The following is a 27137-nucleotide window of genomic DNA, read 5'->3' on the forward strand; positions in this document are numbered from 1 at the left end:
TTTCCCCATATCCGATCTGCTCTTTCTTAATTATTGAGCAAACTGAGTGTATGCTTCAAAATATTCGTAGTTTTTTATTTAAAGTGACCATTATTTTTCTCAGAAACCCAACCAAACAAAACGAAGAAAACTGTCATTTTAAAACACTTATGTGAGCTCAGATTTTATGTCGTGCGTCTTTGGATGGAGGGTAAGCAACTGGAGAAAATCTGAGAATTGCCTGTTTCAACACACACTCACTCATACCCGAACCTAAACATTAGGTCTGGTGGCTAAACGCTTGCGTCTCTCAACCCCGAAGCCTCGGAACGCGAAGCCTGCCAAAGCGGAGGCGGGCGGAGACCTGGCCCGGGGGCGGCGGCCTAGTCCGGCTCCGCAGAGCCCCCGCCTCCCGCTGGTCCCGAAGGCTGCAGGGTTGCGGGGAACCAGGCTCCCGCCGGCAGCACTTGCGCCGAGGGAGCCCAGGCGGGCACAACGCCATGAGGGCCGACTCCAGGCTCGGGGTGGAAGAGGACCACCGGGTGAGCGGTGAAGGGCGTGTCAGCCGCTGCCTTAACGCGGCCGCAGCCTCTGGGGCGGGGCCGATACCGACGTGCTGGAGACAAGAAGGGGCGAACCCCAGTCTGGAAGCTCGCGCATCCGCCCCTTCGGTGGTCACAGGAGAGGGATTGGGAGCGGGGGCTAGAAGTTCTTCCCAGGGCCGGACCCGAACTCCAAAAGCCGGGCGGAGAGCCAGGTGTGAAGTTTCCGGGGGGCCTGGGGTGGGGGTGGGGGGGTCTGAGTGAGGGTGTTGCCATGACGACGCCTCACTCACTTAGACCCCGCCCCTGCGGGTGCGGGGGTTGCCAGCGAGGCCCTTATCGACTCCTCCCAGGGAGCGTTTTAGCTGCCCAGGAAAGAGGTTTGTTTGCCAGCAGGGACTTTTAATCCTGGTCTTCTCTCACTTCTCTCGAACAAATCACTGCAACCACTTGGGAGACCACGGGGAAAATAGTGATTGCTACTGCGCATCCGCCGGAGTCTCCCCTCCCGGGGTTCCGACTCCAACGCCCGCCGCAAGTGTAGCCCGGAAAAGCCACACCGGGTCTCCGTGCTCCCCCTCGCTCCCACCCTGCTGCGTGGAGGCTGGGGATCAGTACGGCCTGTGCGGCGCAGCTTGATGACGCATTGCGCCTGCGCGCGCGGCAGCGAGGCGGGTGTGAACCCCGGCGGGGTGTGAGTTACCAGCGCCTGGGAGCCGGCAGCCGCCGGAGAGCCAAGCTTTAGAGGCAATGGGGAAGAAGCAGGTGGTAAGCGAGCCTTAGTTACTTTCAGTTCAGATGAGACTTTCTACTTTTGAGGAACATAGAGGTTGAGTTTCTGGATGGATGACACGTCATTTTTGCGGGACTTTTGAAATGAGGAGTTGTCGTCTGAACTGAGTCTTTGGTTAGAACACGGTCCATAGCGTCTTTAGAACAATACCGTTTTGTAGACTGATGGAACAGTACCCATCCTTTGCCAGTTCAGTTTTGGCTACTGGATAGTGCTAAGACAGCCGGCGATGTCTTAGTCTTGTAGCATTTTTATTAACACACTTTTTTTGAACGAATGGATAGCTGAATGGGACAGTTGTGGAACAAGCAATGAGTTGTTTAAAATTTAACCCTTCAAAATCAATGTCTTCTGCAAGCAACTTGAGATACTTGGAATATTAAACTGATTACTAGACATATTTGTTATTATTTTATTTTGAAAGATTCCAGAGTGCTACTTAACTGTAATTTCTGTGACCTGCAAGCACGTCTTAAAACGTGTGTTATTTTATATTGGCCTATAGCCAATTAATGTTGTGAACACTTTTCTTGTTCATGTAAAGTAGAAAATTTATAGTACATTTAGAATTTTTTTCTTTCTGCCCTAAATTGGGTGTTTCACATTGTATTCAGAGTATATTTTTTAAAAGGTTACTGTGTTGTGTTAGTAACATTTTTAAAATGTTACTATATAAATGTTAGTATTTTACTCTGTGACTTAAAACCTCCATTGGCTTCCCATTGAATTAAAGCAAAATCTCAGTTCTTTCTGTTGGTCTTCCTAATTAATTTTCCCATGCCTTGATAACGGTGCTTCACCTTTATTGGCCTTCTTTTATCTGAAACTCTCCAAGCCCAACCTCCAGTAAAATATTTTGTATTTGCTCCCCTTTGGCTCCTTTCTTATTCAGGTCTCAGTTCAAATACCTCAGAGAGACTTTTCCTAACTAAAGCAGCATTCTTCATCATATATATAAAAATATATATGCCTAATGTTATCTTCTAATATTTAACCATTAGGATGTACTTTGCATAAGGCAAGGATCTCTCGGTTCTGTTTATTAATGTATCTCTAATGCTTAGAACAGTGCCTGGCCTGAAGATAGGAATATAGGAAGGAAGGAATTTTATGTGAAATTTAGAAGTGATAGAAAAAATTAAAATTGCCCATCTGATTTCTCATCTGTATCTCTTGGGTTTCATTTGATGAACAGGGTTATCAAAAGTTTAAAATACGTGAAGTAAAGATGCTCCCCCAGGCCTTCACTTACAAGCAGTTTTCTTTTTCCCATAGCGTCCTCCACGAGCCCTTCCACCTGTGCCAAGGTAAAAATAATTTACAGTAATTTTATTATCTAGTTTTAAAAATGCAAAATAAACAAAGTGAAAAAATTTGACTAGTACCGTTGCACAATTCGAAGAAGGCAATGGCACCCCACTGCAGTACTCTTGCTTGGAAAATCCCATGGACGGAGGAGCCTGGTAGGCTGCAATCCATGGGGTCGCTAAGAGTCGGACACGACTGAGCGACTTCATTTTCACTTTTCACTTTCATGCATTGGAGAAGGAAATGGCAGCCCACTCCAGTGTTCTTGCCTGGAGAATCCCAGGGACGGGGGAGCCTGGTAGGCTGCCGTCTATGGGGTCGCACAGAGTCGGACACGACTGAAGTGACTTAGCATAGCATAGCATAGCATTGCACAATTATAATAATTCAGAAAAGACTTCCTCAAGCTTAAAGATGAAAAATCCTTGAATCATTAAGATAACAGTTGTAATTAAACATTCTGTTTCAAAGACTGAATGTCCACATATTCGTATACTGTGTCTGTTCTGAATGTTTTAGTGATTTGTTGATCAGAATTCTGATCCTCTTTTGTTTGTGAGAATAGTTTCCTCAGAGTTTAAGCTGATTTTAATCAGTGACAACATGAGAGTCCTTAATCTGTTTAACCCACTTTATTAATAGACAGGGAGTATGTATATGTAGGTTCAGAAAATATTGGGGTTATTTTGTTAGTTTTATTAAACAGCTTATTACTTATAAATAATAAGCTAGTTTGTAAATTAGCTTATTTTCTGTGAAAGCTAATTTTATTTTAAATTTGTAATGATATAAGTCAATTTACAATCTGACAGTTTAATAGATTTCTAATTAATAGAGTTTCTCTTTTTGTCTCTGTCCTGATTAAATTTGGTGGTGTCATGTAAAGTGCTATTCAAGGTGAGTTAGTTTTCTGTTAATGTAAAATTTTCTAAATACAGTATTTGATGTTTGGAAGTTAGTTTTTTCCCCCTTAATTTTCCCTTAAACTTGAATCTGAATAGTATATAATGTCACAATTTTTTTTATCATATTAATCTCCTATGACTGCCATTTTTAAAGGATGGCTGATACTATGTGACACTAGTTATATGGTTGATATTTGACCTTAAAAGTTAAAAAGCATTCATCCCTGAATGGAGTCACCTAGAATATAACTGTTGTCTTGCATATAGTTCTGTGATAGGGACTACATCTTCTTTTGTCTCATTTCATCAGGATAGACTGGGTTACGTCACACTAACCCCCAAATCACAGTTACCTAATATCATAAGGGGTTTTTCTGGTTAATGCAAAGTCCATCATAGGAGCAATCCAGGAAAGTTACCTTCCTCTCCCTCTTCACTAATGATGCAGTGATCTCAGCTACTTCCATGCTGCAGTTCTGCCATCTTAACGTGAGGCCCCCTCAGTTGCCACAGCAAGGGATGAGGAAGCTGGAGGGTTACTCACTGGCTCTTTCAATGTCTTGGCCCCCAAATGGCACAGAACACTTCTGCTTACAGCCTGGTCAGAACCAGTCATAGGCCCCAGTGCAAAGGGGCTGGGAAATGTAGGGGATCAGATGAATATTTGATGAGCCCACTTTCTGTCACAGTTTATAACTTTACTGACCAGCTGTGAGCTACCTGTGCTACATTCTGGGCTTCCTTTAACTTTGTCAATTTCTCACCTTCTTCCCCTAATGTATAGAAGTTGACTGGACCCAGGGAAGAGAAGGGAAAGGTCTTCCCCACTAAAAGTTCCCTTTTGACTTTTCCATGCATTGACTTTTAGGCAGCCTTTTCTGGTGTTCTTTCTCTTTTATAGATGATATTCCACTTAGTCGTCCTAAGAAAAAGAAGCCCAGAACGAAAACCCCGCTTGGTAAGAAGTTGTTCTTTGTTGTGTGGGACCACAGGTTTTTCCAGGACCTCGGACATGATAAACATCACAGATCAGGGAGAGGCAAGGCCCTAACAGTCCCAAGTCACTGCTTTATTAAAGATAGGATCAAGTTCACTCTGAAGCAGTGGGATTCTTGATGGTAATGAGGGATAAGGCAATGGGCAGGCTGAGGAGTATCTAGAAACATTTGTGGAATAAAGGGTAGTGCTGCCCCCAATCTTAACTTCCACAACTTTCTTGGACTCTTTGAGGTCTTTTATCCCCAGATAACGTAAGTTGTCTTAAGCTGTGATCAGTTCCAGACCCTTGAACAAGATACTGGATTTAGAGACACAATCCCCTGGACCAGGGATTGAACCCATGTTCCCTGCATTGCAAGATAGGTTCTTAACCACTAGACCACCAGGGAAGCTCAAGCTTGCTTTTTATATAGTAGTTTTAATGTATTTTTCCTGCTGCCATCTCCACTGGTTAGTCTAGCACCTTTCCTCCTCTCACCTGAGGTGCGGGGGGTGCCTCCAACATCGCTCTGTACCTCTAGCTTCCTTCCACCCCACTTTGTCCTGTCCACCACTGCTGGATGAATGTCCTAAAGCTCATAGCTGGTCCTACCTTATACCCGGTGGGAAACTTATATTAGCTTATCATTGCCTAATAAATAGATGGTGGGTGTAAGAAAAGAGAAAAAAATGGAGATGGATGTATACAGAAAAATATACAGACATGGAACAAAAAGAAAAGAGGCAGAGAGACTTAGATTCACAAAGATACTCGCTGAAATGCTAGGCTCTAAAAGTGTACTCACAATTAAGTACAGACATGTCTTACCTATGGACTTAAAAAGGTCACTGGTGAAGAATGCAATAAAGAGTGAGTTGTAGGAACAGAGGTATAGCTCTATCCCAGCTACCAACTATTTTTCTTGTGAAAAAGAAAAAAAAAATCAGTGCTCTCGACAAAGGGATGTATTGCTGGCTTTTATTAAAGTTGTTGTTTGATTAGGTTATTTCAAATTTTTCACTCCAACAGTTTGCAGTTCTTCTACATAAAATAGTGGATGATGGGGAAGAAGAGATATTTCTATAACATGGATTGCTAGCAGTGAAACTGATGAAAGGACCTGTGCATTATTAATATGTTTCTACTAAATTGCCTTTAACAGAGCTTTAGTTATCTTCGTACCAGCAACAGAGTTTGAGTGTCACATTTGCTAAGGAACGCTGGAAAATATCAACTTAAAAAAATTTTTTTTTGTTAACCTAGTGGACAAAAAGTAGCTTATTTTAGTTTCTATTTCATTGAACACTATTGATAATACCAAGATACTGATAGATCTGTTCATTTGTTCACTCATTTGTATTCTTTTGTGAAGAAACTGGCAAGGGAATGTATGAAGCAGAGTTCAGATCTGCCAAAATGTGTCAAAATCTGTTCAAAGATTTAATGAGGGGAGAGATTTATAAGTTCTCTGTTAACTCCAGTTATCCATGATGAAGTTATCATGTGTTAATTTATAAATGAAGGACTAAACTGTTGATATTTAGAGGCTGATAATCCTCAAGGCATAAGAAAGTTCCCTATGGTGACAGTTTCTATCATGTTTTCACTTTTTTGAAAGTTCAGAAGCGATTTTCCTCCTCCCTGTCTTTTGTTCTTCTTTCTAGTCCCCAGTTTTCTTTCTTCCTCAGTCTTCCTTGTTCCCTCATTTCTTTGTTTTTTCAACTTGAAGCCCAAAGTTACAGGTAAGTGGGGAGGAAATCAAGACTTGGGGCACAATTAGTTCTGTGAGAGAAGAGGATATTAGATAGGAAACGTTCCAGTTCCCCTTTCCCCATATTTTTGAGAGTTAGTAGTCTCTGCTCAAGTTATCCCCATTTCCCCCTACTCTGTATCTCTGTAGCTAGTGCTTCTTCGGAAGGTCTTGTTCAGACTGCTGTTCACAGGCCACCTGAGGGCAGCGAGCCACCAACCAAAGACTCCATAGAACATCAAGAAGCTCCTGTTCAACGGAGGCAGAAGAAAACAAGGCTACCTCTTGGTATGTAAAGAAACCAAGGTTAGGTTGTGACAACAGTTGTGGTTTGAGGGATATGATTAAAAACCTGTCTATTTCTATTTTTCCCCACTCATATCCAGTTTTTGTTTGTTTGTTTGTTTGTTTTTGCTTAAAATTTTTATTGCTAGGGTAACTCCAGAGGGTTAAGTCAGGAATATTTAACAGGATCTCTTTTGATCGTGAAGTGAAGTGAAAGTTGCTTAGTGGTGTCCGACTCCTTGTGACCCCATGGACTATACAGTCCATGGAATTCTCCAGGTCAGATACTAGAGTGGGTAGCCTATCCCTTCTCCAGGGGATCTTCCCAACCCAGGTATCGAATTGGGGTCTCCTGCATTGCAGGCAGATTCTTTACCAACTGAGCTGAAAAGTGAAAGTGAAGTTGCTCAGTTGTGTCTGACTCTTCGCCACCCCATGGACTGTAGCCTATCAGTCTTCTCCATCCATGGGATTTTCCAGGCAAGAGTACTGGAGTGGGTTGCCATTTCTTTCTCCAGGGGATCTTCCCAACCCGGGGATCAAACCTGAGTCTCCCACATTGCAAGGAGATGCTTTTACCCTCTGAGCCATCAGGGAAGCCACCACCAACTGAGCTATGAGGGAATATATGTACAGATTATGAGAGAAGGGATGCAATTTCAGAAGCAAAATAGAAAGTTTAGATCTCGGCATGCCTTCCAATGGACAATGGATATTTAGTCTCTTGACAGTTCTGGAGGCTAGAAGTCCAAAATCAAGGTGTCCGTAGGGCCATGTTTCCTCCAAAGTTTGTAGGAAAGAATCCACCCTAGCCTCTTCCAGATTCTGGTGGTGGTTTGTAGTTCTTGGCATTCCTTGGCTTGTAACAGCATAACTCCATTCTGTGCCCCCATCTTCACATTTTTCCCTGTGTTTCTGTGTCCAACTTTGGCTTTTCTTATAAGGACACCAGCCATTGAATTTAGGGCCCATCCTAATCCAGCATGACCTCATATTAACTTGATCACATCTGCAAAGACCCTATTTCTAAAGTCTCATTCACAGGTATTGGGGATTAGGACTTGCGTATATCTTTCAGGAGAGACAATTCAATCCAGAACATATGTACATACACACACATACAGTAAAAAGAATGGAAGGATATAGCAAAGTGTCAACAGTGGTAAGATTTTTAGAAGGCAGAATTAGGGATGATTTTTAAAAATTTTCTTTATGTTTACTAAATTTTCATATATTGTATGTGTAACTTTTATAATAATTAGAAAATGACAATAGATTTTATTAGAGTAAAAAAAAGGAAGGAACAAAGATTGTAAGATTAGCTTTCTCCCATTAACATTAGCCCCAATGAATGTTTAATTACAAAATAGTTCCCAAGACTATTTCTTTGTTTTCTTAGAAAACAATAGATTCTTATTAGATGAAGAGATTACAGGAGTAGAGAGCAGGAACTAGAAAAGCCAGGAGAATGGAACACAGTTTTGAGAGGCAAGTTGAAGTGGGATACCACAGTGCCGGGGGGCAGTAAGAGGAGAAGTAGAGGGCAGAAGAGACGAAAAGAGACAGAAATGATCCTCAGACAGTTTTACCAACAGTTTATTTCCTTTGATTTAATTCAAGGATAGTTGGATTAAAACTACTGTCTCAGTAATTCAGTTAGGGTACAAAGTTGAAAATCAAGATGGATACCAAAATACCTAGCTTTATAATTCAGGAGCAAATTTATTTATAGAAGTGATAGTTTTTAGAAAATTAAGATCCCAACTAAGTCCTGGGCCAAAGAGTACCTTTACTGCCATTCTAGAATGCACCTGCCACGACAGGCCTAGCTTCCCACATGTTTGTTTCATTTTTATTTTGTCCAGCACATCTGTGGTTGCCTGTACTGCTTCTATTTCCAGCCCAGGCTGTAAGTGCTTTTAAAAATAGATTTCTAGGGTCTTTGTGGGCATTCCAGGGAGCCATTTCCTGTATTTCCAGATAGGAAGAGTTGCTAGTGGGTTAGAAGGCTCTATTGACTTGCCTGAATTTAATGCTTTGTGTTTAGAAAAGAGTTAACTCAGCAGGACTGGACAGGCCTACTTGCTGTAGGGCCGCTTGACTGGAATCTGGGAACTTGGCAGGTAAACAGTTTTCTTAGTTCAGTTCAGTTGCTCAGTTGTGTCCGACTCTTTGAAACCTGATGGACTGCAGCACGCCAGGCTTCCCTGTCCATCTCCAACTCCCAGAGCTTACTCAAACTCATGTCCACCAAGTCAGTGATGCCATCCAACCATCTCATCCTCTGTCATCCCCTTCTCCTCCAGCATCAGGGCCTTTAATCTTTCCCAGCATCAGGGTCTTTTCAAATGAGTCAATTCTTCACATCACGTGGCCAAAGTATTGGAGTTTCAGGTTCAGCATCAGTCCTTCCAATGAATATTCAGGACTGATTTCCTTTAGGATGGACTGGTTGGATCTCCTTTCAGTCCAAGCGACTCTCAAGAGTCTTCTCCAATACCACAGTTCAAAAGCATCAGTTCTTTGGTGTTCAGCTTTCTTTATAGTTCAATTCTCACATCCATACATGACTACTGGAAAAATCATAGCTTTGACTAGACGGACTTTTGTTGGCAAAGTAATGTCTCTGCTTTTTAATATGCTGTCTAAGTTGGTCATAACTTTTCTCCCAAGGAGCAAACATCTTTTAATTTCATGGCTGCAGTCACCATCTGCAGTGATTTTGGAGCCCCCAAAAATAAAGTCTGTCACTGTTTCCATTATTTCCCCATTTGCCATGCCATGAAGCAATGGACATGAGTCTGAGTGAACTCCGGGAGTTGGTGATGGACAGGGAGGCCTGGCGTGCTGCGATTCATGGGGTCGCAAAGAGTTGGACACCACTGAGCAACTGATCTGATCTGATCTGAAGTGATGGGACCGGATGCCATGATCTTAGTTTTCTGAATGTTGAGCTTTAAGCCAACCTTTTCACTCTCCTCTTCACTTAAATCAAGAGGCTCTTTAGTTCTTCTTCACTTTCTGCCATAAGGGTGGTATGATCTGCATATCTGAGGTTATTGATATTTCTCCTGGCAATCTTGATTCCAGCTTGTGCTTCATCTAGCCTGGCATTTCTCATGATGTACTCTGCATATAAGTTAAATAGGCAGAGTGACAGTATGCAGATTTGACATACTCCTTGCTCAATTTGGAACCAGTCTGTTGTTCCATGTCCAGTTCTAACTGTTGCTTCTTGACCTGCATACGTATTTCTCAAGAGGCAGGTCAGGTGGTCTGGTATTCCCATCTCTTTCAGAATTTTCCATAGTTTGTTGTGATCCACACAGTCAAAGGCTTTGGCATAAAGCAGAATTAGATGTTTTTCTGGAACTCTCTTGCTTTTTTGATGATCTAGTGGATGTTGGCAATTTGATCTCTGGTTCCTCTGCCTTTTCTAAATCCAGCTTGAACATCTGGAAGTTCATGGTTCACGTACTGTTGAAGCCTGGCTTGCAGAATTTTGAGCATTACTTTACTAGTGTGTGAGATGAGTATAATTGTGTGGTACTTTGAACATTGTTTGGCATTGCCTTTCTTTGGGATTGGAATGAAAATTGACTTTTTCCAGTCCTGTTGCCACTGCTGAGTTTTCCAAATTTGCTGACATATTGAATGCAGCCCTTTCATAATATCATCTTTCAGGATTTGAAATGGCTCAACTGGAATTCAATCACCTACTAGCTTTGTTCGTTGTGATGCTTCCTAAGGCCCACTTGACTTCACATTCCAGGATGTCGGGCTCCAGGTGAGTGATCACACCATCGTGATTATCTGGATCATGAAGATCTTTTTTGTATAGTTCTTCTGTGTATTCTTCCCACCTCTTCTTAATATCTTCTGCTTCTGTTAGGTCCATACCATTTGTGTCCTTTATTGTGCCCATCATTGCATGAAATATTCCGTTGGTATGTCTTAATTTTCTTGAAGAGATCTCTAGTCTTACCCATTCTATTGTTTTCCTCTATTCTTTACATTGATAACTGAGGAAGACTTTGTCTCTCCTTGCTATTCTTTGGAACTTTACATTCAGATGCTTATATCTTTCTTTTTCTCCTTTGCTTTAGCTTCTCTTCTTTTCTCAGCTATTTGTAAGCCCTCATCAGACAACCATTTTGCCTTTTTGCATTTCTTTTTCTTGGGGATCGTCTTGATCAACGCCTCCTGTACAATGTCACGAACCTCAGTCTGTAGTTCTTTAGGCACTCTATCAGATCTATTCCCTTGAATCTATTTTTCACTTCCACTGTATAATCGTAAGGGATTTGATTTAGGTCATACCTGAATGGTTTAGTTGTTTTCCCTACTTTCTTCAGTTTAAGTCTGAATTTGGCAATAGGGAGTTCATGATCTGAGCCACAGTCAGCTCCTGGTCTTGTTTTTGCTGACTGTATAGAGCTTCTCTGTCTTGGCTGCAAAGAATATAATCAGTCTGATTTTGGTATTGACCATCTGGTCATGTCCATTTGTAGAGTCTTCTTGTGTGTTGTTGGAAGAAGATGTTGGCTATGACCAGTGTGTTCTCTTAGCAAAACTCTGTTAGCCTTTAACCTGCTTCGTTTTGTACTCCAAGGCCAAATTTGCCTGTTACTCCAGGTGTTTCTTGACTTCCTACTTTTGCATTCCAGGCCCATATAATGAAAAGGACATCTCTTTTGGGTGTTAGTTCTAAAAGGTCTTGTAGATATTCATAGAACCGTTCAACTTCAGCTTCTTCAGCATTGCTGGTTGGGGCATAGACTTGGATTACTGTGATATTGAATGATTTGCCTTGGAAACGAACAGAGATCATTCCATCGTTTTTGAGATTGCATTCAGATACTGCATTTTGGACTCTTTTGTTGACCGTGATGGCTATTCCTTTTCTTTTAAGGGATTCCTGCCCACAGTAGTAGATATAATGGTCATCTGAGTTAAATTCACCCATTTCAGTCTGTTTTAGATCACGATTCCTAAAATGTCAATGTTCACTCTTGCCATCTCCTGTTTGACCACTTCCAATTTACCTTGATTCATGAACCTAACATTCCAGCTTCCTATGCAACAGTTGTCTACACTGATACAAAGCTTTCTCTATAAACTGTCAGGATGGCTCACTGTGCACTTATGCAAACAGTGAGATTTATGCTGAGCACCTGCTTTTCTTCTGGGAGTCTAGAATTTTGGTATGTGTTTGGCAGGAGGTACCTCTGTGATCACTCCCCAGTAAAATTCCTGGCTGCTAAGTGACTGATGAGCTTCCCTGGAAAGAGCAAGGAACATGTATATCATCACAACTTGTTGCTGGAAGAGTTAGCACCATCCTGTGTGACTTCACTGATAGAGGACTCTTGGAAACTTGGACTTGGTTTCTTTGGGACTTTGTTCCATGAGCTTTTTCCTTCTTCTGATTTTTGTGTCTTTTTCCTGTAATAAACCGTAACTGTGAGTGTAAATGACTTGTGAGTCCATTGAGAGAATCATAGAACTTGGAGGTAATCTTGGAGCTCTGACACACCCTCAATGTTGGATGACTTAATTTTTCTTTTTTCATGTTGTTTGGCATCATGATTTCAAATTTTCTGTTGAGTGTTTAGAGGTGTAAAATTTTAAAAATTAAAGATTAATAAGGTGGTGAAAAAAATTGGGGGCCAATTAGAATTCTTAAAGTTCTTTTGTCTTACAGAAATCTTACATGCTACTTTTCTTTTTTTGCATTATAGTTATTTAAAAACTTAATCTGCTTTATTTTCAGAATTGGAGACTACCTTGACCCAGAAGAAGACAGCTAGTCCATCTTTATTACCAAATGAAAATGGTATCAATGTGGAGCCAGATGAGGAGCCAGTTATTCAGAAACCTCGAAGGAAGATGAAGTAAGGATTTATTTGTCCTTCTAAATATTCTGCAGATATACCCTGATGCTTAATTTGGAGCTCCCAAAAAGCAGCTTCTAAGTCTTATTAAATGCTTGCAGTTGTGTTCTCTCGCATAAGTAGTATTACAAAGGTATTAGTTAAACTAATCTAAGAATAACTTTGAAAAGAGTAAGCCCACTGAGAAAAGTAAAATATTATATTTAAATAAATAAAATATTTAGGAGCTGTATCTAAAGAAGAGGAACACAAATAGAAGATTTTATATAAGTAGTAAAAACATTACCTATTAAAGATATTAAAAATTAAAGGTGATATCACTTTCATGCATTGGAGAAGGAAATGGCAACCCACTCCAGTGTTCTTGCTTGGAGAATCCCAGGGACAGGGGAGCCTGGTGGGCTGCCATCTATGGGGTTGCATAGAGTTGGACATGCCTAAAGTGACTTAGCAGTAGCAGTATAATAAGGTAGGCTATTATTTATTTTCTCGTATTAATAGAATTAAAATTATGATTATTCTAACAATACATAAAATGTTTATTTCATAGGAAATTAAGTCCCAGGTAAGATAGAATGGTAGACTCTAAAGGAGTATACTGGAAGTTATATAACGTTGTTGTTCATATTTGGAAATGACTCTACAACATAGTGATCAGTATCTATATAGAATCATATACTTTTAAGTCTATAAAGAACCTTTCAAATCTAGTTCAGTCACTTCATTTTCCAGATGAGAAAACTGAGGTCCACAGAAATGTAAGTGACTTGCTGTACATAACAGTTAATAACTGATCCATTTGAATAAAAACCAAATTTCCTGACTCCAAATCCAGGGTTCTTTCCATTAGACTCACAAGAACCTCCTTATTTGGGTCTATAAAAGGTCAGAAATAATCCATTTTTCTTACATTCTCCTTGATTACAGGAAAACCCAGCCAGCGGAATTACATTATGCCAATGAACTAGGAGTTGAAGATGAAGACATAATTACTGACGAGCAAAGTAGTCCAGAACAACAGTCTGTATTCACTGCACCCACGGGCATTAGCCAGCCTGTAGGCAAAGTGTTTGTGGAAAAAAGCAGTAAGTAGGTCCTTATTTTGGAACATGAACCCTTTAAGAATTATACAAGGATATCCTTTGACCTAGGAATTATACTTCTGGAAATCTGAATTAAGGAAATAAGTAAAAATATGGATAAAAATTTATACATAAAGCTAATCATCATATTGTTATTAATGAGAGCAAAAAACTGGAAAAACATAAAGCTAATCATATTGTTATTAATGAGAGCAAAAAGCTGGAAAAAACCATCATATTGTTATTAATGAGATCAAAAAACAAGGGGAGTGATTTCAGACAGTTTATGGCATATCTATACAATGAAATCTTCTGCACCACTAAAAATAATGTTTAGGGAGAACTTTTCACTTCATGTTAAGATGCTAATGAAAAGCAAACATACATACTTGTAGTTAGATTTGAACTATAGAGAAATGCATAGGACAAAAGACTAGAAGAAAATATGCTAAAATATTAATGCTGGTTGTTTCTAGGTTATGAGATGATTGGTAATTTAAAAAACCTCCCTCTCCTCCCACCCATTTCTTTATTCTCTGTTGTACTTTTACCAGTTTTCTGCAATTGGTAGTGATATTGGTGGTGGAGCAAGTAATGATATAAATGCTATCATTAAAAATAAATAAGAGAAAATACATGAGAGTATTGCCATATTAAATGAGGAATACAACATTATAGCTATATTTTCTTTTAGAAAAATAGTTCTGACATTGTATATAGCACACATTGGTTATAACACTACATCTGTGGTGTTTAAGAAAAACCTACTGAAAGCATGATCAGAACCATATATTAGTCCCATGGATATGCTGTGAACATGCTGCCTAAAGAACTCATCTAAAACATAAAGGTTAACCCTTAAAATTTACAACTTAGATTTTGCGTAAATTGTTTTAGAATTCTGATTCCTTAAGAGCCCACTTAAGGGATCTTGGCTTTGTTGGCCAGTGAGAAACCTGTGACCCAGAGAGGCAGACTCACCCAGGGTCTCACAGTTGATTAGTACAGAATAGGGACTCGAACCAAAGTTTCATGACTTCTAGGTAAGGGCTGTTAGAGGAGCCTGGCAGGCTCCAGTCCATGGGGTTGCAAAGAGTCAGACACGACTGAGCATGCACGCAGCAAGCAGCAGGACTAGTATACCGTGTGGCCATTTAATTTGCTTCAGTCTATTTTCAAGCACTGGAGGGCCTGATGTTGAAGCTGAAACTCCAATACTTTGGCCATCTGATGCGGAGAGCTGACTTATTTGAAAAGACCCTGATGCTGGGAAAGATTGAGGGCAGGAGAAGGGGATGACAGGATGAGATGGTTGGATGGCATCACCAACACAATGGACATGGGTTTGAGTGGACTCTGGGAGTTGGTGATGGACAGGGAGGCCTGGTGTGCTGGCCTCATGAGTCGGACACGACTGAATGACTGAATGAACTGAACTGATTTTCAAGCAATATCACTCAATCCTCATTTTTATTCTTGCTTCCTGTAGCACAGAAACTTCCCTTAGTAAAGTAACTGACCATGAAACGTACCAGTGATTTGCCCAGCAGTTGCTTTTTCTTTGGGAACATTAGGTATCCCACTTTTGTCTTTCCTTCTCCAAAGTGTCTGACAGCCAGGTTTTTCAAAGATAATGGAACCTTTCCAGTTTCCTGAGGTCCATTTGTGGATTGGCTGATGACTGAGAAGGAGCCTCCTTGTCTGCAGTAGAAGCATAAAGCTCTGCTCACAGTATTGAGTTCTGACCTTTGAACTGATGGTTTCCATGGGAATCTTAAGACCAGTGTATGAAACAATCTGTTTCTCTTCTGTCACCACAGAACACCATACTACATACGCTGGCATCTTTGCCTGAGAAATTTGAAGTGTTTTCAAATATTGACTTATCTTTATAGTGGTAGGATTTACACTTTGATACTTGTAAAAATCTCTAAATTAGAATGTTTTAGACTATATCATGTTAAAGGTTTCCAGACTTCATTCTGAATTACAAGTTCATTGTATTTCATTAAATAAATTGATTTCCAAGACTGCTACTTTAACATCTGTTTTGGGTTGAGAAGAAATTACGTGGACATCATTTACTTCTCTTCAAGATTAAAACATTGTATGTTTTTAGCAACTGAGAGAAAAGAGGCTTCTGAAATAGGAGCCAAATCAGGGAGAATTTTAAGACAAGAAAACTGTAAAATTTCAGTCTCAACGTTGAGGGTTCTTAAATGTGGAATAACAAGAAAGATCACCAGGGTTCTCTGTTGTGAGTTGTTTTTAATTGTGTGTTGTGTTCTTAGGGCGATTCCAGGCTGCTGATCGTTCAGAGTTGATTAAGACCACAGAAAAGATCGATGTGTCAATGGACATGAAACCTTCCTGGACGACCAGAGATGTTGCACTGTCGGTGCATCGGGCTTTCCGGTGACTGATTTTGTTGGACTTTTCTAAAGACTAATGTTCCACAATTTTTTTTTTTAAGAATTGATTGTTCAATAATGTTAAAAAATTGACAGCTTAAAATGGTGGGTGGATATAGTTTTCAGACATTCAATTAGATTTAAATGATCTGCCTGTTAGTATAGAGAAAAGAAAAGCTTGTTTCTGTGAAATGTTGAACTTTATTCTTACACATGAAGAGATTTGAAGAATGAGCTTTTTGCTTTAGTCTTTCGTGTATGTTAACAAAACCCTTTTCCATTCAGGATGATTGGTGTCTTCTCCCATGGCTTCCTGGCTGGCTGTGCTGTGTGGAACATTGTTGTGATCTATGTTCTGGCAGGAGATGAGCTTTCTGACCTCTCAAACCTTCTGCAGCAATACAAGACATTAGCATATCCATTCCAGAGTCTTCTCTACTTGCTTTTGGCTCTGAGTACAGTTTCAGCCTTTGACAGGTAAGACTGTTGTGACTGTAGGCCCCTCTAACTTTCTTCGGAAGGAAGTGTTGAGCAAAATGTGTCCCTGACAAACTATGACATTTTCAAAATAGAATTACAGGATATTAATATTATTTTGACTTTTTAAAGAGCCATTCTGTTTCTGTTCTTTTTGAGGGGAGGAGATGGGACGATTGTGAGCAAAAACATACCCCAAAGTCTTAACCCGTTCCAGCATCAACTCTAAATCCAAAATTTCATCCAAATATAATCAACTCAAAAAGTCCCAAACATACACACTGCTGTATCTATAACCAACAGGGACCTATTGTATAGACCATGGAACTTTGCACAGTGTTATGTGGCAGCCTGGATGGGAGGGGGGTTTGGGGGAGAATGGATACATGTATATGTATGGCTGGGTCCCTTCTCTATTCACCTGAAACTATCACAACATTATTAATTGGCTATACTGCAATACAAATGGAGAAGGCAATGGCACCCCACTCCAGTACTCTTGCCTGGAAAATCCCATGGACAGAGGAGCCTGGTGGGCTACAGTCCATGGGGTTGCGAAGAGTCGGACACGACTGAGCGACTTCACTTTCACTTTTCACTTTTGTGCATTGGAGAAGGAAATGGCAACCCACTCCAGTGTTCTTGCCTGGAGAATCCCAGGGACGGGGGAGCCTGGTGGGCTGCCGTCTACAGGGTCGCACAGAGTCGGACACGACTGAAGCAACTTAGCAGCAGCAGCAGCAGCAGGACTGCTCTAACAAAAGTACCGCAAACTGGGTGGCTTGAAACAACAGGAATGTGTTCTCTCACAGTTTTGGAATCTGAAAGTCTAAAACCAATAACCCTGTGTACGAGACAGCAAAAGTGACGCTGATATATGGAACAGTCTTGTGGACTCTGTGGGAGAGGGAGAGGGTGGGAAGATTTGGGAGAATGGCATTGAAACATGTAAAATATCATGTATGAAACGAGATGCCAGTCCAGGTTCAATGCACGATACTGGATGCTTGGGGCTAGTGCACTGGGACGACCCAGAGGGATGGTATGGGGAAGGAGGAGGGAGGAGGGTTCAGGATGGGGAGCACATGTATACCTGTGATGGATTCATTTTGATATTTGGCAAAACTAATACAATTATGTAAAGTTTAAAAATAAAATAAAAATTAAAAAAATAAAAAATAAAACCAAGTTGTTGGCAAGGTTGGTTCCATTTTAGAGGGATCCATGGAGAGTCTATTCTTGCCTGTTTCTTAGCTTCCAGTGGTTTCTGGCAGTCCTTGGTGTTCCTTGGCTTGTAGATGCATTACTCCAGCCTCTCCCTCAATTATCAGATGACAGTCTTACCTGTGTGTTCATGGATCTGTGTCTCTTCTTATAAAGACACCAGTCTTATTGGATTAGGCCCCTTGTAATGGCCTCATCTTAAGTTGACTGCATCAGTAAAGATTCTATTTCCAAATAGGGTCACATTCACAGGTTCCAGGATTTAGAAGTTCAATATATCTTTTTAGGAACACAATTTAACCCACTAAGAAAACAACAGCTTGTCACTCAATATGAGTAATAAAAGGAAGTAGAATCTAATGAAATAGCTGATCAAATTTGTTTCTTCTTAATGCTAAAGGAATAATGACTAAAATAGTCTTTTAGTTAAATGTTTTATGTGGCCTTTGTAAATAAGATTCTTTTGTGTGTGTTAAGTATAAACTGTAGCTACTTAAAGCTTCATAACAGACAGTACATGTGGTAGCATTAAAATAGAGAAGAAACTGTTGTCTAGAGACTACAGTTTTGTACAGTTTTGTAATAAGTTTACAACTACACTGTGACGAGAGGCTTTTGTATTTTCTAGGATTGACTTTGCTAAAACGTCAGTAGCAATCCGAAATTTTCTTGCTCTGGATCCAAGAGCTTTAGCATCTTTCTGTAAGTAAATAATTTGATAACTGTGTAAATTTGAATCAGAAAAAAAGTATAATTTTATTTTTTAAATGATTTTATATTATTGCTACTTCTAAACATTTCATATCAATATTCAGTGGAATTTGTAATTAAACTATGGTAGGTATAATTTTGATAGAATTATTTTTCAGTGGAGGTTTAGAATTATTTTTCAGTAGAGGTTATCTAACTTTTTAAAGTTTATTGTTCTGTATTACTTAATATTTAACTTTTGTGTTTTCTACTTGACATTAAACAAATAAGGCTGATAGGGCATTTTAGTAACAAATACTATTTTTTTTTACCTTTTTGGTAATTTGGAGTAAATTTTGTTCTAATTATGAGAATGTTAATAAAACTAATTTTAAGACCTTGAATCATTTAATTTCTTAAATGATCTTCTAGATTCTTGTCAGTCTAATGATAAAATAGTGAGTATCTAAAGACCCTTCTCTACCTATATTGAAAAATAATGTAAGACTATCCAGCCTATTGAAATTGACCAAATGAAAATTTTTTGTGTCATCATTTCCCAAAGCTCAGATTATTTTTGACCTTAAAGTTATTTATAAGTTCCAAACAAACTGGGTTGTTAAAAGTACATGATTAGTAATTCATTTGTCTTTTCTCAGTGTACTTTACTGCTCTTGTATTATCTCTGAGTCAACAAATGACGAGTGACAGAATCCACCTTTACACACCTTCTTCTGTTAACGGTAGCCTCTGGTAAGGATTCATAGTAGCACTTGTAATTGTTGATCGTAATAATAGCAACAGCGGGAGGAATGGTGCTATTCTTGTTTTTTCAAGATAGTAATGAGGGCCTTGTTTTTGTTTCTACAATTGTGGCCAAAAAAACCCCCTATTCCACTGGTTAATGGATAACTATTGTTATATACTCTTGCATTTTTAATGAAATGTTTTGTAAACAATGTTTTAAATCTTTTAAGTTATGGTTTTAAAATTCTCATGCTATATAGTGTATTTCATAGGGAAGTTTTATTTTATGCTTGTTACTCCTCTAGATAAGGATGGCTAATTTTTTTTTAAGTTTATAAAATAGATATATCTGGATATATGGATCACAATGAAGACATTTCTGATGAGTATTTCTGTACCTCTAGGGCAGAAGGAATTGAGGAGCAGGTTCTTCAGCCATGGATTGTGGTGAATCTGGTGGTGGCCGTTCTGGTTGGGTTATCTTGGCTTTTTTTGTCTTACAGGCCAGGCATGGATCTTAGTGAAGGTATTAAAGAAAAAAATAGTATAAGTACATCATAAAATCTTCTATAATGACTTCATAAATCTTCTTTTAATGGATATAGCATTATGTCATTTATACTTTATAGTATTATAACATTTCAATAACAAAGATGCATTTAAAATAACCCAAGAAGTATAACAATAAAGCGGTGAAACTGAATGCTGCAAAAAACAGAGGCGTGTGTAGGAGAGCTGGAGTCTTGGAGCACTTAATGAGGGTTTCCACATATTTTGGAGATATTTCTTTTCTTGGACCCTTTCAGGTATTTTATAGAAAGTCTTTGCTCTTCCTTTCTCTTAGTCTCTTTCTGATCAAAGTATCTCTTGCTGCTCAGTCACTAAGTCGTGTCTGACCCTTTGCGAACCTATAGACTATAGCCCTCCAGTCTCCTCTGTCCATGGGCTTTTCCCAGCAAGAGTACTGGAGTGGGTTGCCATTTCCTCCTCCAGGGGATCTTCCCGACCCAGGGATTGAACCTGCAGCTCCTGCTGTGCTTCCTGCATTGCAGGCAGATTCTTTACTGCTGAGCCTCTCGGGAAGCCCATAAATTTGAAATTAATCATATGCTTCATCTGTTAGCCTCTGCTAGACACATATTCAGGTGAATTTACCCTTACCTCCTCCTCTACCTGGCACAAATTCTTAACCCTTCATTGTCTAATGAAGTGTTTAGCAATCTTTAAAGTGCCCAGAGTAAAGTGAGATTTACTAATCTGTAGTCCTCAGACCTCTTTTGGAACACCTGAAGAAGGATCACATTTGTAAACTGCTCGTCTTTCAGCATTGCTCTGAGAACAGCTTAATATTTGTATTGTAAGTTGTGTTTCCTGGTAGATGTTCCACAGTTTCACCCTTGAATCTCTTTGCTGTTTTCTGGACTTTGGCTATTATTTCATTCTTGATTTGTTAAACAAAGCATTTAACCACAATTTGATCAACTGATTACAGCCTGTGTCTCAGAAATCTTGAAACTGAGAATCTTTCCAACATTTCCATTTGTAAAAACCAAGACAAAAAATGTAATCTTGTGTGTTTTCATTCATGAATGTACCTTTTCTTGTGTTATTCACTAATTATTCCTTTTAGATATATTTAAAATATTTTAAAAAATCTTCTTAGGCTTTAGGTAGTTCGCAGTTTTTCTTTAACTTGGTGTAGTTTTTCATCATTCAAAGTTTTTTTTTTTCATCTCATGTTTACATCAGGGGACTTTATTTTACTAAATTCCTAAGGTTTTCTTTTTTTAATATTTATTGGTATTTTAGTAAATTATGGGACTATGCTTAGTGATAGTTTAAATGTCGAAATGCCAGTTAATAACATTCTCCACTGGGATTGAAGCTAATTCAGCTGGCTTATGCAGTATTCAATCTTAATCATAAAGTATATGTTACTTATATTTCCAGAATCCTGCTCTCTTTTAGGGTTATGTGAGTCAAATAGCATTTCCATATGGACAAAAAAAAAAAAGGAAATATAAAATGGGAAGATAATTCTCACTTAAAGGGAGTTCATGGTGATTAAATGGGGTCACATATTTAAACTTTCCTGGCACACACCTAATCTTAGTTCCAGGTCCTCCTCTATGGCTGTGTCCTATATTTTAGGTTCTCATGATCACTATAGAATTAGACTTCTTTAGCCGTTTAATGATCCTGGATTCTCTAAGTGTTTTAAACTTCCTGGTATGAGTTATTATATTGTCTCTATTGTATATATTTTATTTTTCAGGAGTTACAATGCATTAAAAACTTGTACATCTCAAAATGCAAAACTTGTATTTTTGTCAATAGCTCATCTTTTAAAACTCAGAGTTCACTATCAAGAAATCTTACTTGTACTCAAGTAAGAATTATATTATATGATATAATAATTATATAAAGAATTTATAATAATAATTTATAACATAAAGAATTATAATTCTATAATATGTCAGTATTTTAAGACTGTTCATTAGTAAGTTATAAAACTTTTTGAGATGCTGGGAAATCATTTTAAGTATGATTTGTTCATTTTCTCTCCCAGAGTTGATGTTTTCCTCGGATGTGGAAGAATATCCTGATAAAGGAATCAAAGCCTCTTCATAGTGCCAACTCACCTTCTGAGTAATGACCTAGTATTTAGAATTTTTCCCATTCTTGTTTGTAAATGTATTTTTATATATGTACAGATGTATTTGGAATTGATTTTTGATATATAATACTGAAAAATGTCTCAGGATTATGGAAAATGTTAAAATTGTATCTGTAATTTATACCCAAACATTAATTTCTATAGCATTATCATCTTTATGATGAAGGAGATAATGAACTAGAAACCAACAGGTGAAAGTGTTTATTTCCTGTTTTTTCAGATTAGTTGCATTTATAATCATTATCTTTAAAAGCAGTAATACAGTGCTTTTAAAAAAGCCATAACTTTAGTGTTACAAAATATCTATCAAGTTTAAACATAAGTTTAGAGAATAGAGAAGAAGTGGAGGAAAAGGACCTTCATTATTTATTTTTCATGTTTCCTGACTGAATAAATTGAAGTATGAATTTTGTCATTTTTGAAACTGGTTCAGTGGTTGTGTATCATGTAATAAGTAAAATGTAATTTAGCTTGAAAGATGGCTAATAAAAAGGAAATGTAACTTTCGTTTGAGAAGTTATATAATTGTAAAAGTTTATTTTTTTTTAAGACCTATACCAGTAGTTCCCATATCTGGTTGCACATCAGAATCATATAGGGAGCTTTAAGAAACATACATAGCAAGAGAGAAGCCAAGCTGGCCAAGAGTTCGGGAGAGTAAAGGAGAGGCCTGTGAGCTTATTAAGTTAACACTCATTTGACCTCTGCAGACCTTTTCCCCTGCCTCTTTTTTTAAATGACAAGAAGTATGAGTCGAAATTCACCGTACCTGTTCCTGAGTTCTTTGTCAGAGAGATCTTTGACCTTCACGGAAATCCCACTCTTCAGGTGGGTCCTGCACTGGAAGAGATCTCTTCAGAGCTGTATCTATTGGTGCCTCAACTGACATGAGACTTAGAGCTCAAGACATTAAGGCTCACTGTGGGAAAAGATGTCTCAGAGTCTCTTGAGCACCTCAGTAAAACTGAGCCTGCCCTGATTAGCAACCCACTGAATGTTGTGGAATAGAAGAGGACTGATAAGTTGATGGTGGAGTTGGATGGCGCTGAGAATAGGTCTAAATTTGATACACATGCCAACTAGGAATATCTTGCTTGTCTATAAGGTATTCTCCAGCTGTCAGGAGCTGCTGAAAAGGGAATCCCCCTACTGTTACATGTATGTGTATGTCTATGTATATATTAAGTTCTATACAGTTTTATCAATTGTGTATGTTTGTGTATCTACCAAGTCTAAAAGCTGTAAGAATCTCTCATGTTGCCCTTTTATAAACAGACAATATCCTTCCTACATCCTTTCCCTGTACCCCTAACCCCAAGCCCTGGCAATTACTAATGTCTTCTATTTCTTAAATCTTATAATTTCAATAATAAGTTGAAATATACAGTATATAATCTTTAGGGATTAGCTTTTTTCTGCTCAGTGTATTCCCTGGAGATTCACCCATGTTGTAAGGCCATAGTTCATCCCTTTTGATTGCAAAGTCACATTGCAAGTTATTGAAGTTTAACCATTTACCTGTCAAAGGACATCTGAGCTGATTCCACTTTTTTATTTATGAATAAAACTACTATGAAAATTTGTGTATAGGTTTTTGAATGAATGTGAGTTTTACAGATTTTATTTTCTTGGGCTCTAAAATCAATGCAGACAGAGACTGCAGCCACGAAATTAAAAAATGCTTGCTCCTTGGAAGAAAAGCTATGACAAACTTAGACAGCCTATTAAAAAGCAGAGACATCACTTTGCCAACAAAGGTCCATATAGTCAAAGCTATGGTTTTTTCAGTAGTCATGTATGGATGTGAGATTTGGAACATAAAGAAGGCTGAGCACCAAAGACCTGATGCTTTTGAATTGGAGTGCTGACTCCAAGAGTGCTCGCAAGAGTCTTCTCACAAGGTCAAACCAGTCTATCGTGAAGGAAATCAATTGAGAACATTCATTGGAAGGACTGATGCTGAAGTTGAAGCTCCAATACTTTAGCTACCTGGTGCAAAGAGCCAACTCATTGAAAAAGACCCTGATGCTGGGAAAGATTGAGGGCAGGAGGAGAAGGGGACAACAGAGGATAAGATGGTTGGATGGCATCATTGACTCAATGGACATGAGTTTGAGCAAACTCCAGGAGATAGTGAAGGACAGGGAAGTCTGGTGTGCTCCAGCCCATGGGGTCACAAAGAGTTGGACAAGACTTAGTAACTGAACAACAAAAACACCCAGGAGTACAACCACTGGGTTGTATGGTAGTTTTATGTTTAGTTTGTTAAGAAATTGCCAAACTCTTTTTCTAGGGTGACCATACCATTCTACACATTCCCACGACATTTTGTGTGTGTGTGTGTATGAAGAATCCAAATCAATTTTTTTAAATGTCCCACCTGTATTGTTATTTAATTTTTTCTCCTGAAAGTATCATCCACTTTGTATCTCCTGAATTTCCTATAGCCCAGAAGTTAGGGCTAGAGGTTTGGTTAGATTTAGGTTAGATTTTTGTTGCATCACATGAACCCTAAGGAAGTTGGAGTGTGCTGATGGACAGCAAGTCTCTTTGAACAGTCATTAAACACGACCCAAAATGACAGCAAACATGTCAAGGATGTTGAGCTATTGTGTGGTGAGCCCTGAAGAGTGAAAAGTGAGGATCAGGTTTTTACCTCCAAGAACTCTTATTTTTTGAAATTAACAACTAATTCTAATAGTGTGAGCCCACTAATAGGAATATGCCAAGTAGAAGCTTGGAGACAGCAGTTAATTCTGCTTTGGGGGTATGTGTATGGGGTTATAAAACTTAACTAAAGGCTAAACTCTGAGGTGACCGTTGAATAAAAGAAAACCTGATTCCATATAGAATAGACATAAGAAATGATCCTGAGGTGGTATAGAGCATTTTGGAGTCCCTTGTTTTCTGTATTAAAGAATTTTTTGTGGCCGATTAAAGAAACTCTGAACATTTCTGATTCCGTGTGTTTTAAAAGGTAAGCTGCATGAACACTGGGGCAGTGGGAAGGGTGGATAATGGTAGGCCAGGGACCCCTGCAGTAAAGCACTGCAGTCGTCTATGTGAGATACCCTAAATGAGGAGCCATAAAGAGGAATAGTCGGGTTCAAATATTTAGGATATGAATTAAAAACTGTCAAGTTTTAAGATTTTGTGGATATGACATTGCTACACGAAATGTGTTTGGAACATAGACGTCTGAGAAGGAAGATGAATGTTAATGTGTTGGGTTATGAATCTATGGGACAGTCGAGTAAAAGTATCCAAGTAGACTGTTAAAAATATAGCATCTGGAACTCAGGGGATAGTATTTGGAGGTGTATGGAGAAGAGAGAAGGTTTATGAAGGATTAAGGGGCAGGCTTGTTTAACTTATATGCAGAGTACATCATGAGAAACGCTGGACTGGAAGAAACACAAGCTGGAATCAAGATTGCCGGGAGAAATATCAATAACCTCAGATATGCAGATAACACCACCCTTATGGCAGAAAGTGAAGAGAAACTAAAAAGCTTTCTTGATGAAAGTTAAAGAGGAGAGTGAAAAAGTTGGCTTAAAGCTCAACATTCAGAAAACGAAGATCATGGCATCTGGTCCCATCACTTCATGCAAAATAGATGGGGAAACAGAAACAGTGTCAGACTATTTTTTTGGGCTCCAAAATCAGTGTGGATGGTGATTGCAGCCATGAAATTAAAAGACGCTTACTCCTTGGAAGGAAAGTTATGTCCAACCTAGATAGCATATTGAAAAGCAGAGACATTACTTTGCCAACAAAGGTCCGTCTAGTCAAGGCTATGGTTTTTCCTGTGGTCATGAATGGATGTAAGAGTTGGACTGTGAAGAAGGCTGAGTGCCGAAGAATTGATGCTTTTGAACTGTGGTGTTGGAGAAGACTCTTGAGAGTCTCTTGGACTGCAAGGAGATCCAACCAGTCCATTCTGAAGGAGATCAGCCCTGGGATTTCTTTGGAGGGAATGATGCTGAAGCTGAAACTCCAGTACTTTGCCCACCTCATTCGAAGAGTTGACTCATTGGAAAAGACTGTGATGCTGGGAGGGATTGGGGGCAGGAGGAGAAGGGGACGACAGAGGATAAGATGGCTGGATGGCATCACTGACTCGATGGACGTGAGTCTGAGTGAACTCCTGGAGTTGGTGATGGACAGGGAGGCCTGGCGTGCTGCGATTCTGGGGTCGCGGAATCAGACACGACTGAGCGACTGAACTGAACTGAACTGAACTAAAAGGGCAGGCAGGAAACGAACTAAATTCAATCACCGTGCTGAGGAGCTTTCCTGTCAGCCAGCAAGCTCAGACTTCCTTCAAAGGGAGGCTGAAACGGCCTAAGCAAGGGCTTGCAGTTGAAAGTAGCACAGCCCCTGTTCCAGCCTGGGGCAGAGGCCGGCCTGAATGCGCAGGTCACGTGGTGTGGGTGCGTGCACAGGAAAAGCGCGGGAAAGGTGGGGGAGAGGGCTGCGCCTGCGCAGTAGCAGGCAGTCGGTTAGTGCGCAGACCTGCCCAGCCGAGGATGGAGGGATGGAGCCGCCCCAAGACGTGGAGAAGGTTTCCAACGCAGAAGATAATCACAACAGGCGGGTCCATTCCCTGTACACAGCACCGTTATTTCAGAGAATTTCCCAAACCAACTTGGAAAACATGCAAGCGAGGGGGTCGGAATTCTCTTCTACAGCCTGGAACGTCCAGGGGCGGGACAAGCCCTCTAATCTGTCCAAAGTCGAGTCCAAGGAGGGTCCTGGGTACCGGCTGCTGAATGTAAGTGGGGGGTCTGGTGGGTGGAGTCTGTTCCCTGACCCCATAGAGGGTCAGGCAGGACCAAGGGGTCAGTGTGCCAGTTGAGGGAGGGAAAACAGCCCTCGTTTGGAGAGTGGTAGTACAAAGAAAGCTGAGCGCAGAAGAATTGATACTTTTGAACTGTGGTGTTGGAGAAGACTCTTGAGAGTCCCTTGGAGTGCAAAGAGATCCAACCAGTCCGTCCTAAAGGAGATCAGTCCTGGGTGTTCATTGGAGGGGCTGATGTTGAAGCTGAAACTCCAATACTTTGGCCACCTGATGCGGAGAGCTGACTCATTTGAAAAGACGCTGATGCTGGGAAAGATTGAGGGCAGGAGGAGAAGGGGACCACAGAGGATGAGATGGTTAGATGGCACCACTGACACAATGGACATGGGTTTGGGTGGACTCTGGGAGTTGGTGATGGACAGGGAGGCCTGGTGTACTGCAGTTCATGGGGTCGCAAAGAGTCGGACATGACTGAGCGGCTGAACTGAACTGAACACCTGAGGAAGAGTTTTCTTGTGGGGCACACTGACAGTTATTTAACTTGTCAGAGCCCCGTTTAATTACTGCCTACCCTGAAGGGTTGTCTGAAGAAC

The 27137-nt window shown here is 39.8% G+C and overlaps 2 protein-coding genes across 3 annotated transcripts in view; both read left to right on the forward strand.

Annotated features, from left to right (window-relative positions):
* The first annotated feature begins 332 nt into the window (after positions 1-332).
* On the forward strand, positions 333-24607 carry TMEM237 (transmembrane protein 237). 2 transcript variants are annotated; one of them, XM_014480975.2, is made up of 13 exons: positions 333-521; positions 2590-2621; positions 3509-3519; positions 4429-4485; positions 6407-6544; positions 12315-12435; positions 13363-13520; positions 15809-15932; positions 16214-16405; positions 18258-18331; positions 18979-19072; positions 19471-19592; positions 21636-24607. In XM_014480975.2, exons 1-13 carry the CDS (start codon positions 480-482, stop codon positions 21695-21697), a joined length of 1227 nt encoding a protein of 408 aa, XP_014336461.2. In that variant the 5' UTR covers positions 333-479; the 3' UTR covers positions 21698-24607. The 2 variants fall into 2 exon arrangements, with proteins under 2 accessions (XP_014336461.2, XP_005904308.2); XM_005904246.2 differs by lacking the exon at positions 333-521 and adding an exon at positions 782-1289.
* A 1547-nt stretch (positions 24608-26154) lies between these two features.
* Positions 26155-27137, forward strand: part of C2CD6 (C2 calcium dependent domain containing 6) — a 126392-nt gene continuing 125409 nt past the window's right edge. The window contains exon 1 of the mRNA XM_070360505.1: positions 26155-26517. Within this exon, the coding sequence (XP_070216606.1) occupies positions 26155-26517 (363 nt within the window). The remainder of the gene's footprint in view (positions 26518-27137) is intronic.

This window comes from Bos mutus, chromosome 2 (genome assembly GCF_027580195.1).
Source record: "Bos mutus isolate GX-2022 chromosome 2, NWIPB_WYAK_1.1, whole genome shotgun sequence".
In the NCBI taxonomy this organism is placed as follows: Eukaryota; Metazoa; Chordata; class Mammalia; order Artiodactyla; family Bovidae; genus Bos; species Bos mutus.

Coding starts and splice junctions, on each gene's coding strand:
- TMEM237 (XM_014480975.2), top strand. CDS start 480: ATGAGGGCCGACTCCAGGCTCGGGGTGGAAGAGGACCACCGG. Junction 4,486..6,406: donor CAGAACGAAAACCCCGCTTG/GTAAGAAGTTGT, acceptor GTATCTCTGTAG/CTAGTGCTTCTTCGGAAGGT. Junction 19,593..21,635: donor AGGCATGGATCTTAGTGAAG/GTATTAAAGAAA, acceptor TTTCTCTCCCAG/AGTTGATGTTTTCCTCGGAT.